Genomic DNA, 11,266 nt, shown 5'->3' with positions numbered 1-11,266 from the left:
AGGTTTTGATTAGGGCAAATTAAATGACCAAAATTTGGGCTAGAATAATATCTAAAAGTCCAAATACAATTATTAAATAACAGGGGTCCAAATACAATCTCACAACAAGATTCAATAAATTTGTCTTAACTTCAAAATTCATAAAAAATTAAAAACAACTTCAAATCTAGCAATTCATGTATGCATTTTGAAGCTCTGGATGTATAGAATCCAATGTAACTAGAATCATCCAAAAAATATATCTGTAGAAAAATTTATGGCCAAAAGAGTAGTCAGAGGTCAGAATAAGCAAAAATACAAAATTAAAGCATTTATTTGTAACAAGTTCAATTTATTCAAATAACTAGAAAATGGTAAAAAACTTTAAAAATAAAGCATATAAAAAGTGTTTAGAAATTAAAAGAAAACTATAAATGTAAACACAAAATATGTTATAACAGTAGATCTAGCAAAAGTGGAAGCAGTTGCTCAATGGTCGAGGCATACAACTCTGACAAAAATTTGAAGTTTCTTGGGATTGGCTGGCTATTGTAGGAATTTCATTGAAGAATTTTCTAAGATAACATTCCCTTTGACAAAGCTAACATGGAAAAGATAATATTTCAGCTGGAATGAAGATTGTGAAACAAGTTTTCAAGAACTCAAGAGAAGACTGACATTTGCACCTCTAGTTCTGCCTTATCCAAAGCAAAAGTTTGAAGTCTTTTGCAATGTGTTTTGATGCAAGCTAGAAAAGTAGTTGCTTGTGCTTGATAATAATTTTATATTTTGGCATGCTTTTATAGCCTATTTATGTGTGACTATTATTTTAATTGAGTTTTACATTAATTTATATATTAATTGTGCAATTTAGTATAAGAAGGTCACAATTAGGTTTTAAGTGTATTTTGGACCCAAATTGGTTGAAAAATAAACCTTCACATAAGTGAATATGCCTAGACCTTAGAAGTCAGCACAAGAGTACTTCAATCACATGCACAGCCATGCTTATGGCCTTATATGGCTGTACTCACCTGCGAGAAGCCTAACCATGAAGGAATTTTAGGATTTTCACCTTATTAAAGAGAACTTAAAGGCAGCGACTTGTACACACTTTTACATATCCTATTTTTTTATGTTATTTCTACTTCATCTCTTTTACATCTTCAATTTTGGTATTGGTCATTCGTTGACGATTATTAGAGCCACGGGAGTATGTCAAATCAAAAGCTCTCCTCATCTCTTCTCCATTGGGGATTCCTCTAGTTTGCATTTACCTTTCATGTTCTATGGATTTGTTTAGTATTGTTTTGGTTTTCTTTTATATTATGTCTAGCTAAATTTGTATCATAGGCTATGGTGAATTCTTTACATGACTTTATGAGATATGTTGTATTAATAATAATTTCATATTTTCTTTCTTGATTAATAATGTTTACCCTGTTGCGCTATATTTGTATGTTTGGAATTGATAACTTTTAAACATATCATAGTTAATTATACTGTAGATGACCATACCACATTTAGTTAATGGATCTATAAGGTAAAATGAGACAAAGAATTAGGTGGACCGAGCTTAGTTTTTCTCTTTCAATCGTTATTAAATTAACAACTCATAGATTTTTTATGTTTTCTCTTCTTTTTACTTTACATGACCATTGGGGGTAATAACTTCGGAAAAAAATTGTTAATATTGTATGACCATTGAGTGTTAATAGATTTAGTATGAGTGATTAACAATCATAGGGAAATAAAAACTAGAATTAATTAACCTAAAAGAGAACATAAAGAATTATAAAGGTGAAATCATATGTGTAACATCCTACTTTTTGGGTTCTAAAAATAAATAATACTTTATTGTAAAATGAAAGAATAAATTGATTTTATTCAATTCCTAAAATATAAATATGCGAGAAAATTTGATCTTTTCTTAGATTGAACATAATTGCAATATTTTTACTATTCCTTTTTGTTATTTAAATCATAAATATTTATAAGAAATAAAAATAAATTTATAAGATAAAACGAGTAGCATAAAAATGCAATGACATTGAAACTTTCTTGAAGTTGAGTTTTTTCATAATACTTTGCCAAAAATATTAGAAATGTATTTTTCTCAATAAAAAAATTCAACATAAAAATAATAGGATTGATGAAGTCAATTGATGAATATTACAAATATAATTTAAATTATTATTTACAATAATTCCTATCAAATTTCTCAATGTTTAAATTCATCATACGTTATTTACATATCAGAAATTTAATTCTAAGACAGACTTAATCAAAACTTTCACAACTTTAATACAATTTAAAGCCTACAAAGCAGATTTCTCTTTGCAATACTACTGAGATTATGATCCTAGAGCAGACCATTCTTCATTTTAAATTCCTGAAAAATGGTTGTAAGGGTGAGCAATCTCATTCTCAATAATTCTTTGGTTTAAAAGTCATCCAAATTAAAACAAGACAGAGATTCTTATGCCAACATAATAAATAATATTGTTTTTAATACAAAATTAATAGAATCATAGCATTAGTAATCATGTTAATTATACTTTAAATTATACACCAACATAATATCAATCTAAAATTTTCCTTAACACACATTTCACAGATCAACAGATTATCCTATCATATCACCATTACATCAAACATTTATAATTTTCACACCACTTCATTCATTTCATACCAAGCAATATGTTATAATAAGTGCATTACAACCGTATTAATTAATGCATTATAATACATGCATTATAATTACACCCGTCGATGTATTACAACATCTGTATTATAATTACACCGATTAATCTGTCATGATTCACCTATTATAAACACACATTTCACACATTCACATTCATTGCCTCTGGGATCCCTTGAGGTCTTACAAATGTATAGATAGCTACTGGTTAGCCACAACAACACGGATACAATGTGTGTTCCCCCGGCCCCTTTTAGCAAAGGTATAGTCAAGAGTCTTGTTAGGAGATGAGTGTGTAGCCTATGAATGCTTTTCCTTTCAGCAAATCTTTGTGCACTCTCTTACAATTAGCATTCACCACCTTCATTTCTCCAAGATTTTCCAAATCATTTCTGGGCTCTATACCCCTAGTGTATCTCTGTACTATCTATATAGGGTCTCATCATTTCTCATGACCCTACTTTCTTGATATTTGATGTACATTCAACTTCTTAGTCTTTCTCATTGCAATTCATATATCAACGCTTCATTTCATATGACACACATCTCATCATCATTTTAGTATTTCATATTTCTCATAATTCATTAACATTCCCTTTTAACTTTGATAACACACATAACTTTAATTTAACATGCTCACTTATTCACGTCACCCTTTTTTGTATATGAATTCTTACTAATAAACATTACCATTCAAAACAATCAAATACCTTCCACGAGAACACAAATTCACCAATCCACCTATTTCACATCAATAAAGTGTGCCAAAGGTTAGTCGCGCATTTTTAACACACATTAAGCTAAATCATAGAGGAAAATTTGAGGGAGATTACACTCTCTTGGTCTTTTATAAAATCGTCTATCCTAGGGTTCAACACTTTTTATTATCTATTATTCAAAGTCATGACCCAACAATAATTATATGTACATGTCAATCTTAAGGTCATAAACTTTCTTAAAAACTTGTTTTACTTCTAATTTTTGTTACAAAATCCTAGCTAAGTGTGTTAAAAAATAAATCATCATGCTTTTATGTTCCAAAGATCCCGATTAATGAAGGCTTTACTATTTAGCACAAAGTATTAAAGTTCCTAAGCTAAGACAACGAACAATAGTTAGAGTTTAGAATCTACTCCCCTTACATGGAAATGAATCTCTACTACCAAATCCTTCTAGCGGTCCAGAGGGAAGGTACAACACGTCTAAAATGGAAATTTTTGTCCAAAATGTAGAGATATTCTTAAATATTACAAGGTGAACACCTACTGAGAAATAGAAAATCGAAGAAAAGAGATAAAGTTAGAGATTTGAGCTCTGAGAAACTTACTTAGTTTCAAATGGAATAGATGTTTGAGCTTGGATCTGGATGAGATTCAGAGTTTGGTAGAGCTTCTCTTGAGAGAGGATAGAGAGAGAACAGAGAAAAAAGAAGAGAGAAGGCTATCTGCTAAGAAAATGAATATTTTTGGGGTTGGGGTTCCTTAAATACCCTTTCAGCCCACGCATTCTCGCTTGAGCGAGCTCTACTCTCACTTGAGCGAGACAACTAGACAGTTAAACTACTCATTTTTTCTGCTATTCTCGCTTACGCGAGGATACTCTCGCTTAAGCGAGATTGAGTCAGAGACCTCCCTGTTTTCCTGTGACTCCTCAGCTAAGCAAGCTCCATCTCGCTTGAGCAAGCCACTTCTCGCCTGGGCGAGAGGACAGTTGGGTCAACCTTACCCTTTCTTGCTTGAGTGAGAAAGCTCCAGAATGCCATCCTTTAGAAAACTCCATCTCGCTTGAGTGAGTCCTATCTCGCTTGAGCGAGAAGCCCTGTACCAAATTCCTATTTTTCCCGCATAAGGGCAACAAAATTGAAGGTGTTACAATATGCCCTAGGTTCTTCTTGATTAGTTTATTATCAGAGATTGTGCTATTTTAGTTCTACAATTGAATCCTTGTTTTTATTTGAGTTCGCTTCCTTTAAGCTTAAATAATTGAATTAAGAAATTTTTTCGTAATTAGAAACAATTCTTGTGAGACGATATTTTGAGAACTTATTTTAGAACTCTTTATTACTTTTTGATAGGTACACTTGCCCATGAACAGTTGATAAATCTATATTTTGTTATATTTATATTTAGTTTTCTAGTAGCTTTTTGATAGAAAATTGTTGTTAGAAAGATAAAAACCTCATAAAAAATAATTGTTCAATAATTTCAATTTTGTTCTTAATAAATTACCTTGTTTAGATTTAATAGAGTTCTTACACAAGTTTTGTTGTTATTCTAGTTTTGCAGGAACTTCAAGGGAAAAACACGAGTTAGAAGTTTTAAAATGTCAAATACGTTGAGCGTAGTCACTTTGTGTGCAGAAAGTGAACATTTCAAAAGCCTAGAAGTCAATTGATGTTAAGCGTATTCACTTTCACTACTAATGGTGCGCGTAATCACTCTTGGTATCAAGAGTGAATCTTCCACTGACTTAGAAATGGGTGGAAAGTAGTGTGCAGACACTTTGAGGATTAAGAGTAGTCACGATAGTGACTTGGAATGAAGATACTTGGTGTGCGTAGACACTTTAGAGGCAAAGAGTGATCACTCTAAGAGCTTTGTATTAGGCATGCCCTGCATGTAACTCCTTTTAGCACCAAGAGTGAGTCTTCCAAAGGCGTAAGTTGAGAAATACCTTGCGCGTTATCACTCTTGGTGCCAAAAGTGAGTCTTCCAAAGCTTTAGGCTAAGAAAAGTGTTGCGCGTGATCACTTTCACCACTAAAAGTGATCACTTTAGATAGTAATTATGGTTGAGACCTTGTGTATAAACACTTTCATTATTAAGAGTGTTCACTTCAGCAGTTGTGACCCTATGCTTAAACATTTTTAGTACCAAAGTGATTAGGCCAGAAGCACGAAAAACTTATAAATAGCCTGAAACTTAGATTTTAAGGGAGCTTTTCTCATGTCTTTTTTCTTTTCCACACTCTTAGAGAGCTAGAGAGAGATTTGGGGGTGATTTTCAAAGCTCAATTTTAGAGGAATCAAGCTTACGATTTGGATATATGGAGTTTTTTCTTACCTTCTCTTCTACTCTTTCTTTCTCTTATTTTTATAGAATGATCTTTTGATTTTTGTTTTTTGTTAAGGATTGATGGAATCTATTTAAAAATTGTAAATTGATTGTTGATTTAAGTTCTAAGTTCTTGATTGTATTGAACATTAATTTTTTTTCTTAATGCGATTCTTGAATTAGCTATTCACTTAAATTGAACTTAGAGATATTACATAAATGGAAGTTAAGCGAACAAGATCTAAATTGAATGTCAAGATTTATAATATCTTAAGAATAAGTATTCATTATCTTATTGTCTCTTAATTTCTCATGCTTAATGCAATGTTTGATTAATTTACACCTAAGGAATTAGGGTAATTGATTAGATGTTAAGATCATTGAGTTAATGAATTGAACTTTGATTAACCTAGTAAAACTGATCATCAATCAATTAAGGTACTTAAGAATTCATATTGCAATCAATTTTGTAATTGAAGAATAAGTGAAATTAACTCTAACTTCAATTAAATAGTAACTTCTTTTTGAAATTCTTCATCATTTTGCTATTTCCTTCTATTTTATTGAACATTTATGCTTTTATTCTAAAATATTCAAACCTTATCAAATTTTGATTAGCTCAAATAATTTTTAATCTTGCAAATTGGTACTTGAATGTGTCAATCCCTGCAAACAATACTCGAAACTCACAATTTCATATTTTATTGCTTACTACAATTACCTAGTATACTTGTTAGATAGATTCTATAGTGAATAACGCTTCTAGGCAATCTCTATCTCATGAAGTTAATTACCCTATGCACAAGTTAGAGCTAGCAACAAATGGTCTTTACATTGAAGATTTAGAGATATTATATCTTTAGAGCGAGATTTGAAGTTAATTACCCTATCTCATATTTTGCTTTATGCTTCTTAGGTCCTTGAATGCTCTTGCCTAACCTCAAGGTGATGGCACTAACGTTCTTTGGATTTACAGTCATTTGTGTAGGTAAGTTGTCAGAACCTTGATATTGCATTTGATTTAAAGAGGAAGTTACCTGTCCAATTTGGTTTTCCAAAGTTTTAATACTAACTTTTGTTCTTTGGTGAAAATTTAGGTTGTTCATGGCCATTTGCCTCATTAGTTCCTCCAATGAAGGCTCATTCTTTGAAGGTGCAATAGTTTGTGATGGAAGCTATTAGTGTTGCTACTATTGTACATGTTAGGACTAATGATAAATCCACATTTTACCATAATTTTTAGTATGATTTTGTTAATAAATAAGTAGTAAAGTGCTAAGTAAACTTGAAAATATCATAAAAATTGATTTAATATTCATAATTGTGTAAATAGTTTTGATTTTTAGACTTTTAGTCCAATTCTGAACAATTTGACTCAAAAGTGACTTAATCCTTGTGCAGAAGCTTGAGCTGAGAATTTGAGTTGAAGATTGAAGTGAAGAAAGTAGAGGAATTGAGCTTAAAAGATGAAGAACCAAGTGTTATATGAAGGGCATAATCACTCTAAGTACATAGAGTGATCACTTTGAAGAAGAAAATTCATAAAGATCAAGAGAGTAGCTACTTCAAGTGTTCAAAGTAGCTACGCAATTGAGCGCGTAGCCACTTCAAGTGCCCAGAGGAGCTACGCAGAGCGCGTAGCCACTTTAAGCGTTCAGAGTAGCTATGCCCAAGGATAATTCAGAACTGCACAGTGCGCGTAGCTACTTCAAGTGATCAGAGTAGCTACGCAATTAAGCGCTTAGCTGCTTCAAGTGATCAGAGTAGCTACGCAATTAAGCGCTTAGCTGCTTCAAGTGTTCAGAGTAGCTACGTAAAAATAACAAAATTTTAAATATCACTTCTAAGTGTCAATTTTGGACAATTGGAGTTCTTAAATCAGTTTTAGAAGCTTCTAGAAGACCTTTGATGCTAGAATTCCCAGAGATTAACATGTAGAAAAGCAAAAGGCGGGGAAAACCATATAAATAGAAGTTAGAGGTTCAGAAAAAAGGGACTTTTGCTTCATTTTTGATATTTTTACTTTGTAATTGTTTTAACTTTCAAGGGAAGTCAGAGAGAGAGATTAGGAGCGACTTTCAAGCTTCATTTCTAGAGGAATTAGAGTGAAGATTGGGTCTTTCTAGATGTTCTTCCGCTTCTTGTCTTCTTCTTCTCTTACTTCTCTTTTCTCCGTTATAATGTTGTTCTCAACCTTTTTGGTTAGGGATCTATGGATCCAGATTTGATGTTGTGATGTAATTGTGGATTGAATCTTGATATTTTAATTGAATTGAGTATGTGATTCTGTTCTTAATGTAGTTGTGAACTAATCCTTCATTCAATTGAATTTAGAGGAATTTTCATCAATGAAAATTCAGTTTATTTCTCAGATCTGAATCATATGCCTAGGTTATTGAGATCTTAGGAATAAGTATCATGATCTAGTAATCCTATAATTTTCAGAACTTAATGCAATATTTGATTGAATTTCACCTAAGGAATTAGGGAGATTTAATTAGGTATTAGGATCAATGAGGCAAGGAATTGTCCTTTGGTTAAAGAAGTGAAATTGATTATCAATCAATTAAAATTCTCAAGAGTTCAGAACAGGATTACGTTGCAATTGAAAATCTAGTGAAGTGATTCTTAACTATTTTCCATGTAACATTCTTAATACAAAATTCGTATTATGCTTTTACAGCCAGTTTATTACTTTGGATTGTCTTTATTTCTTACTTTCATATGTTACAAACCTCTCGAATGAATTATTTTGCTCAACTAATTGTTAAATTGTGAAGCGGTAATTGAAATAAGATCCTTGTCGATGATACTTGGGGTTCATATTGAATTCCAAATTTTATTACTTGTTACAGCTACCTAGTACACTTGCTAGTTAGTTCTCCAAATAAGTAACAAGTTTTTGGCGCCGTTGCCGGGAATCTTTATTTTCAATATCATTAGTAGCAAGGAGACAACTAGATTGAGCTTTTTGTTCTCTGTTTTCTTTTTGAAAAATTTTACTTTTTTTTATACATTGAATTTCATATTACATTTTTTGCTAGTTTTCCTGTACACCTTTGCTGTTCAGTTTTATATAATTTCTACGTCACTGTATTTTGTGTAGTTACATGTTTAGATGTTATATTTCTTTCTTAAATTTTCAAAGGATATTCTGCTAGTAAATTTTCTGCACTATATTGTTTTGTATTTTCATCATTTTCTTTTAGTGTTTCTGCTGTGTTCAGTTTTTCTTAGTGTTATATGCGTGGGAAAAATAAAAATAAGACTGCTCTTGTGTTTGATCCGGACATAGACAGAACATTGAGGAGGCTGAGAAACGAATTAAAAGCAGAAAATTCAGCAAGGAAAGAGCAAGAATTGGAATCTACACCTTCTACTCCTAAATCAGAAGAACTTCAAATTCCTTCTCTTACACCACCAACACCTTAAGAGAAGATAATGGCTAACATGCATGGATACAACTCCTCTATAGTCAGACCTACCATACAAGCCAATCATTTTAAAATAAAACCAGCTTTACTCATTTAGTTCAGCAAGATCAATGTATCAAAATAGAGATGATGGCTCATCTATGTATCAAAATTCTAATTCTAGACACTCTACAGATTGCTGCAAAGTCAAGACTTTTCTTGCATAAAACCAGCTGCAAAGTCAAATGTTTTCAGAACAGATTGCTGCACTAATTCAGCAAATAAGCAACTTATAGGTTGCTCCAATTCAGAATACTCAACTTGTGATTTTTGTGGAGGAAATGATGCTAATGGAGCATGTGATGCACCTACCAATGAACCTCAAGAGAAAATTAATTATATGAGAAATTTTCAGAGACAACAACCCTCATTCCCACCTGGTTTTCAGTATCCTAATAACAGAAATCAGCAGTACTCTAATTGGAATACTCAATATTCTGCTGCAAAGAATTTTAATTATGCTTTACCTTTTTTTGGTGCAGGTCCAGTAGCACAACAATCCTATTTTCAAGGGAATCCAGCCACTTAACCTCAAAGGAATAAAAAATTCTCCAAGCTTATGACTGAAAGGTTGAATTAAATGGAGGAAACCATGCTGTAATTTATGAAAGTAACCCAAACAAGCTTCAAGAATCAAGAATCTTCCATGAAGAAGCTTGAAACTCAAATTGGACAGCTGGCTGAACAATTATCCAGCAAAGAAGAGGGGAGATTTCCTAGCAATACAGTTGTTAATCCAAAAGAACAATGTCAAGTTGTAATGACTAGGAGTGGAGTTGTTGTGGGGAGTCCCAAACCTGCTGAAAAAAGAGGAAACAATCTTGCTGCAGAGGAGAAATTAAAATCTGATCTAGATGAAGGAAATTTTACCTTGCTAAAAAGAGAAAATTCAGAAAAAGAGAGTTCTCCAAGGGCTGTAAGGAAGACAAAGAGGCAAATACTTGAGGAAGCTAATCAACCTATTGATGAGGAGAAATACAAGAGACTTCCTTACCCTCAAAGAATGCCCAATCCAAAACAAGAAAAATAATTTGAGAGGTTTCTAGATGTCTTGAAGAAACTTCAAATAAATATCCCTTTTGCTGAAGCACTTGAGCAAATGCCTTCCTATGCTAAATTCATGAAGGAGCTGTTATCTAAGAAAAGAAAGCTTGAGAATGATAAAATAGTCCCTTTGACTGAAGAATTCAGTGCTATTTTACAAAGGAAGCTTCCTAAAAAATTAAAGGATCCAGGTTCTTTTAGCATTCCATCTTCTATTGGAAATTGCACCATAGGGAAAGATTTATGTGATCTTGGGGCCAGCATCAATCTCATGCCGCTTGCTATCATGAAGAGACTTGGAATAGAAGAAGTCAAGCCTACTAGCATAACCTTACAACTTACGAACAGATCTTACACATATCCCTATGGTGTTGTAGAGGATTTGCTAGTTAAGATTGACAAATTCATTTTTCCTGCAAATTTTGTAATTTTGGACATGGAAGTGGATGTCGACATTCCTTTAATTTTGGGCAGACCATTCTTAGCTCAGGGAGAGCTTTAATTGATGTTCAAAAGGGAAAACTTATGTTGAGAGTGCAGGATGAAAGGTTGTTTTTAATGTATTTGAGGCACTCAAACATCCCAATGATGATGTTACTTGCATGAGGGTTGATATTCTAGATTCTATTACTTTCCCTCATTTTATTGATAATGCTGATGAAATCTCATTGTTAAAGGAAACAATAGTTGCAGGGAATCATTCTACTGCTGTAAAAAAAGAAGAACAATTGAGAGAATATGTGCAGCAACTGGACACCTTACCAATTATTCCTTTTCGAAAATCCAGCAAAGGAAGAACTGAAAAATGAAATGAAGGAAGAGAAAACTGAGAAACTAGAGCTGAAACAGTTACCTTCTCACTTGAGATACTATTTCTTAGACCAAGAACATGAAAATCCGGTGATTATTAGCAATGATCTCAAGGGAGAAGAAGAAGAGAAATTGCTGAAAATTTTAAGAGCCTATAAGTCTGCAATCAGTTGGCATATTTCAAATTTAGAGGGGATCAATCCAGC

The 11,266-nt window shown here is 32.4% G+C and overlaps 1 protein-coding gene across 1 annotated transcript; it reads left to right on the top strand.

Moving 5' to 3' along the window:
* Positions 1 to 10,305: 10,305 nt before the first annotated feature.
* LOC113871591 lies at positions 10,306 to 10,752 on the top strand. The gene has a single exon (XM_027508683.1). It carries the CDS (start codon positions 10,306 to 10,308, stop codon positions 10,750 to 10,752), a length of 447 nt encoding a protein of 148 aa, XP_027364484.1.
* Positions 10,753 to 11,266: the final 514 nt, after the last annotated feature.

This window comes from Abrus precatorius, unplaced genomic scaffold (assembly GCF_003935025.1).
Source record: "Abrus precatorius isolate BTA unplaced genomic scaffold, Abrus_2018 Scaffold7, whole genome shotgun sequence".
Classification (NCBI taxonomy): Eukaryota; Viridiplantae; Streptophyta; class Magnoliopsida; order Fabales; family Fabaceae; genus Abrus; species Abrus precatorius.
This window is presented reverse-complemented; position numbering and strand designations above follow the sequence as displayed.

Excerpts from the sequence above, each read along its gene's own strand:
- LOC113871591 (XM_027508683.1), top strand. The coding sequence starts at position 10,306 with ATGCCTTCCTATGCTAAATTCATGAAGGAGCTGTTATCTAAGAAAAGA.